Here is a 6,478-nt window from a genome sequence, read left to right as displayed (position 1 = left end):
GACTTATAGTCTTAACTAAGCAAATCCTTAAAGTCTTTTATACATACATGTATAATTCAGCTAAAACTAATAAAATTAATTACAAAAAAATATTTTGTGTTAGTGTTACTATATAAATACAAGATGAGAGATTTCGAAAAGAGTATACCCAACATTTTTTGAATTTGAAATGTTGGCAGGGCAGTATCATTAAGTTATACAAAATTAATTTCTGCCGCTGATTTTAGTCGCCGCCGCTGATTAAGTCGCGTCATCTCCGCTGAAATGCAGCCACAAATCAATCAATATACGTAAAATATACATTCCGAGTCGCCGCGCCGTGAGTGGAAAGTTTAAAATTTTGACAAAATATTCAAGAATTAATAATAAATTTTTCCGATATAAATCGATATTTTCGATTAATTGGCGGCTACATTTGAGTCGGGATTAGTCGACATATTCGACAGCGGCGTCGACTGGCAAAAAATGGTCAACGTCTAAAATCGGCAGCTTTATTCTCTGTTAGGGTTGTCATTTGGGATAGATTTTTATAAATCCCGGGATTCGAGATTTTAAAATATAGAGCCCGGGGATCTCGGGATTTTTTCGGTATTCTGAAATTTTTGGGATTTTAAAATATCTCCAAAAAAACTTGTACATTAAACCAATTTAGTTTAATACAATTTTATTAACAAAAGAACATAAGAATAAATTAAAAAGAAATTTTAAATTGCTATAAACTTAACGAATAACTAGCCCAACTCAACAAGAAAAACAAAAAAATATCCCCCGTGTTCTGGTTTACGATATATTTTCGTACACTTGTGTTAATCCTTTTGTACTTCATGGTTTTAAGTAACTTCTGAACATATATCAAGGCATTAAAATTTTTATCAGATCAACGCGATCTTGTCATATTGTCGACATATTGTCGTCATATTGTGCTTTTTATAGTATACCTCATATATAATAAATACTTACTCGAAGAGTGCCATAAATGTTTATTAACTCAATTTGTCGGGTATGATATCTATTGGTGTTTTCTTTTCTTGCAAAAAATGCCCATTTTTTTTTTTTTTCATTTTGCCCGAAAAATTTACATTTTAGGTTCTTTTCTAAAAAACAGGCAAAGATGCGAAAAGGCTTCGAATTCTGCTGTGAAAATAGTGCCACGCATAGAGGCACATTGCGGGCATTTTCAGCATTGACGACAAACGAGAGTTCTGCGATTGCCCTGTTTGCTCCTTTGAATTTATTTTCTACCCGCTGAAATGATAGCATTTTTTTGGGTTGCTGGCAACATTTTAAAAATGCGCATTCTATACCGGCAAAATAAAGTCAAATCACTTTGCTTAGAGAAGAAAACACCATAAGGACCGTTTGCACTGGATGAAGACTCCAATTTATTAATAAAAAATGCAAAAAAAGCCACAAATTTTAATTAGATTTTCGGGATCCCGAAAAATCCCGGGATTCAAAATAAGAAATTCCGGGATTCGGGATTAATTCCGTCACGAAAATACCGGGATTTCGGGACGGGACTTATCCCCGGTGACAGTCCTACTCTGTATTTAGGTAAGTACTATGTTCGCTTTTCGAGTAGAAATTTTTGCGGTTACTTTAATAAAACAGTTCAATATGAAGCAGATAAATTAATTCAATTGATGCGCAGTTTCTTGTTCCCCTAGATTTCGGCAAGACTTTACAGGAATATTTTGGTTTTAATTTATAATTTTGATTATTTCAGGAAAAGTAGTCGCGAAAATAAAGTGATTTTCAACTCGAAAACCGAACATAGTACCCACCTTTTGATAAAGTGCATATCAGACACAGACATTTTGTACAAATAAAAGAGCAATGCGAACGGCACATTACCAACATATGTTTCAGTCGAATTGCCAACGAAAAAAACAAAACTAGACTTCGAACATAATGTGAACGTAGGAAGCATCCCTGCATTATTTGGGTTTTATGGATGTGAAATTCTTGATGATTTCCATACTTGTCATTTGAAGTTAAGTAAACAGCTGATGCTCACCTTTATTCCAAGTAAACATTATATTTAAAAGTACTACATCGAAAAATAAACAATGGATATTCATTTTCTAAAAAATATGCCAAAAATTGAACTACATGCCCATTTGAATGGGTCGTTAAAAATTGATTCAATTAGAGAGTTAGGTATGCAGCTGTATGGAGAGAATAACGAACAATTTCTTTGCAAAATTAAAAACTTTATTGAATTTCCTGAGGACGATGACAACAACAAACTTAACAAGTGTTTCCAAAAATTTCAATTTATGCACGAATTGACATCTACTAAAGAGGGATTACAATTGACTACAGAAAAGGTCATACGCGATTTTGATAGCGACAATGTCATCTACTTGGAACTTCGAACAACCCCAAAATCCAATGAAAACATGACACGGAGGGAATATATTGAAATTATACTGAACACTCTTCAAAAATGTCAAAATCGATACAACATCATGGTTAAACTTCTGGTTTCAATTGATCGATCGCAGGGTCCTATAGTAGCTAATGAAATTGTTAATTTAGCTATAGAAATGAAATGTAAATATCCAAACATTGTTAGGGGCGTTGATCTAAGTGGTAACCCAACGAAAGGCAGTTTCAATGAGTACACCAGTGTTCTGGAACAAGCAAAACAAAGTGGGTTGAAATTGGCTTTACACTGTGCTGAAGTTAAAAACGAAGTAGAAACTCAGGAAATGTTGGATTTTAACTTTCAAAGATGTGGCCATGGTACATTCTTAACAGCAGAACAAATTGAACAATGTAAAAAGCAGAATATAACTGTAGAATGCTGTTTGACTAGTAATGTTAAATGTGGAACCGTAAAACATTATGATCTTCACCATTTTAAAAATCTTTTCGAAAATAACGTGAAGGTTGTTATCTGCACCGACGATTGTGGGGTGTTCGATAGCACATTAACTGATGAATTATTTATAGCCTGTAAAATTTACGGCCTCAGCAAAACTAATGTATATAATTTATGTTTATATGCCATACACTCGTCGTTTACCAGTGACGAAGAAAAATATATACTAAGAGATAAGATTGAAACGTACTTTAAAAATAATAACATTGTTTGAAAATAAAGTATTTATTATTAAATATTTCCAGATGGAAATTCTTCTTCATTTTCTATGACGTCATCAAAGTTCGAAACATTTTCAATTTGGTCGCCTTCAGTAGCCGACGTCGTAAGTTCGTCCAATTCAATTTGTAAAGACGAATGCACCACCCGAATGTGTTGTATCAAAGTCGACTGTTTTATGTAGCTTTTAGAACAAAAGCTACAACTGAATTGCTTACCTGTGTGGATTCTTAAATGATTTTTCCAGTCTGAACGTTGGCGAAAAGTCTTCTGGCAATAAGAACAAGAATATGGTCGATCGTTCGAATGTATTCTCATATGGTTATTCAGGAGAAAAACTCGCGTAAATGACTTATTACATTTTGAGCAAACATGAGGCTTATCGCCTAAATGGGCACGCATGTGAACATCGAGATTCCCCTTTTCATAGAAACATTTCCCACAGACGGAACACTCAAAATCCGGTTGACCTGTGTGTCTAGAGACATAAGAAACCCAGTTTAATTTTTTTTTAAATACAACGATGTCCAAACGTAGCTTACCGTTTTGTATGATTGTTTAGTGATGACTGTGTTTTAAACGATTTATCACAATATAGACAAGAGAAAGGTCGATCATTTGTGTGTGATCTCATATGCATTCTTAGAGCAAATGGTGTTTGAAAGTCCCTTTGACAATAAACACATCTTTTCTGGCTTCCCATAGGTGAATTATTAACGTATATGTTTGTTAGGCTTTCGTTCGCGTTACATATTTCTATTTCTTTGCTTGTCTCTTGGCAGTTCTTTCCATGGTTAAGGAGTTCTGTTTCTAGGGAAAACCATTGATTACATGTTGTACAAATGTAGCACTGGTCGGGGGAATGTGTTTTTTGCAAATGTTTTTGTAAATTTATTGCCTGTACAAACACTGCCCCGCAAATAGCACACTTGAGTGCTTTCTCCCGTTTGGCTCTTAGAGGCATGGTCTTTACGAAAGCACTATCAGAAAGGTCTATATGGACTTCAAAATCGACTTCGCAAGATCCATCGGAATTTAGGACGTTTGATTGAGTGGGCACATCGACCGCTTGTATAGATGAATTAGATGTCTCTTCAATGATATCACTCACGGAGATATCATCCACATTAACCGAAGTTGGCGATGTCGTTGTTATTTGTGTACTTGGCGATTCCAATTTAGTAGTGTGGGTATGCACAAAATTTTCTTCAAAACTTTGTACTCTGCTAATAGGAATATATGTAACATTTGGAAGATCTTCATCTTGGTTATCTTCTACTTCCGCATCAGTTGTAAATGTATCTGAAATCAAATAATAAGCTTGTTTGTATAAATGTCCGAATTTAGAAAAGATCCAAGACCAAACTTTCGCATTGTTTTATTGGCGATTAAATATTTTAACGGGCATCGAAAGAGTGATATTCGAACTAAACATATTTGCAATATATTTCAATTTATTTTTCTTAATTTTTACTTTTGAATGTGTAATATATTTACCTGTGTTTGTTTTCTCCTCCGCAATGAAGTCGTTCCCTTCATCTGAATATTCAATGATATGATCAAAATTGTCAGCTGGAGAATCCTCTGTAGAATCTTTTTTATATGCCCTCAATGCTTCATCAAATAGTTTCTTTGAATTGGTACATTTTTCTCTAAATTGAGCAGCAATTAATAGTTCTTGGGTACATTCCTCGCACAAATATTTTGGAAAATTGTCATTCTCATCAATCTAGAGATAAACTTTAATTTTGTGGTTGCGTTCCTTCACTAGCTACTAGCTCAACTTTTTGTACTCACTTGAATATCCCCACATTTCTCCAAGAGTGTACAAAGATTGGTTTGCAGGTCATCTAGTTTGTCGAAGACGTTAATCAAAATTTGGCGTTCATGCAAACATACCCTACACGTTAGTTCAGATATGCTATCCATTTTATAAAAGCTTGAAAAACAATCTTAATAACAATAGAAGCATTACAAAATTTTACAAGCTCCATATTGTCTTCACAATGTAAACAACAGCTGTTATTAAGAATGAGTTATTGACAATAACGTATCGTAACAGACGTTATGCATCGCAATATCTTAGTACCAGAAATTAGATAATACGTACAATTGTGAAGGTAATGACACTTTTACAGCAATTTTTTATTACAGCTGCCCTACAATAACAAATTTAAGTTTTATCAAATATATAAAAACGTAAACATTTTCAACATTCACTCAACTTAATTAATGATCATTTTTAATGTTTTTAATTCAGATAATTCTAATACCTCATTCACATTACACTTCCAAAATCCATTTTAACTAGATTTCAACTCTTATTTGTTTTATAAATGTGGGTATTAGGTTCGAGTTTAAGGTAAGTACTATGTTCGCTTTTCGCGTTGAAATTTTCGCGGTTACTTTATTAAAACAGTTCAATATAAAGCAGATAAATTAACTAAATTGATGTGCAATTTCTTGTTCCTCTAGATTTCGGCTAGACTTTACAGAAATATGTCTGTTTTCATTTATAATTTTGATTATTTGAGGAAAAGTAATCGCGAAAATAAAGTGATTTTCAACTCGAAAACCGAACATAGTACACACCTTTAGCCGCTAAAATCGTCATTTTTCACGATTACTTTTCTTTAATAATCCATTTTAAGGAATACCAACTTTTTGAAAATTTGCTTTGGGCTATTTCAATTTCAATTTATTTCAAACATCAATACATAGGAAGCCTAATAAGGCCAATAATACATGTATTGTAAGATTAACTACTACGACTAAGTTGTAGTATAACTAATTTAATGGTAAATTTCTTATCAATGATAAATACATTACAATTAAAACTTGGTCCCCCAACCACAAAGTATTGCAAAATTAAATAATATAAAAACCCAATAACCAGCACATTTATTAAGAAAATTGTAACTCATTAAGAATGTGTGTCATTTACATGATCCAAAATATTACTCTTGTATGATTGGTAAGAAAAGGAAAAATTTCTTAGTGAATTAGGCAAATGATTCTAAAAGCGAAGAACTCGAATCAAAAAAGACTTTTCATATATCGAGGAATGTATCATAGGGACATCAATTTGAACATTACGCGTTGAATTTATAAATGAAAATTTATTTACAAGAACTTCTGGTTTTCTAGATTGCATAATTTCCCAACAAGTTATAATATAATTTGCAACAAATATGTATAATTTAATGCCTTTTTTACTGATTTAGTTTTCACTTTAGCTGCTAAACTCGAACTAAATACTCACCTTAAAATATGGATTTCAAATCTACTTTTAGTAGATTTCGAGCCTAATGGAAATGGTGTATAAGGGATTTCCAATCCATTTTTAATCGAATTCGAGTCTAATGTGTATGA

The 6,478-nt window shown here is 32.8% G+C and overlaps 2 protein-coding genes across 2 annotated transcripts in view; one reads left to right on the top strand and one right to left on the bottom strand.

The window, feature by feature from the left end:
- The window catches only part of LOC142223452 (uncharacterized), a 51,270-nt gene extending 46,157 nt beyond the window's left edge, over window positions 1–5,113 (bottom strand). Inside the window, exons 1-4 of the mRNA XM_075293339.1 lie at window positions 4,904–5,113; window positions 4,604–4,835; window positions 3,649–4,408; window positions 3,126–3,584 (exon numbers count right to left, since the gene is read on the bottom strand). Of these exons, the coding sequence (XP_075149454.1) occupies window positions 3,126–3,584; window positions 3,649–4,408; window positions 4,604–4,835; window positions 4,904–5,035 (1,583 nt within the window). The 5' untranslated portion in view covers window positions 5,036–5,113. The remainder of the gene's footprint in view (window positions 1–3,125; window positions 3,585–3,648; window positions 4,409–4,603; window positions 4,836–4,903) is intronic.
- Window positions 1,979–3,139, top strand: Ada (adenosine deaminase-like protein). The gene has a single exon (XM_075289788.1). It carries the CDS (start codon window positions 2,070–2,072, stop codon window positions 3,099–3,101), a length of 1,032 nt encoding a protein of 343 aa, XP_075145903.1. The 5' UTR covers window positions 1,979–2,069; the 3' UTR covers window positions 3,102–3,139.
- Window positions 5,114–6,478: the final 1,365 nt, after the last annotated feature.

This window comes from Haematobia irritans, chromosome 1 (assembly GCF_050003625.1).
Source record: "Haematobia irritans isolate KBUSLIRL chromosome 1, ASM5000362v1, whole genome shotgun sequence".
In the NCBI taxonomy this organism is placed as follows: Eukaryota; Metazoa; Arthropoda; class Insecta; order Diptera; family Muscidae; genus Haematobia; species Haematobia irritans.
The sequence above is the reverse complement of the archived record's forward strand: the minus strand, read 5'-3'. Positions and strand labels throughout refer to the sequence as shown.

What these genes read in the sequence shown, in the direction of transcription:
- Ada (XM_075289788.1), top strand. Translation starts at nt 2,070, where the DNA reads ATGGATATTCATTTTCTAAAAAATATGCCAAAAATTGAACTACATGCC.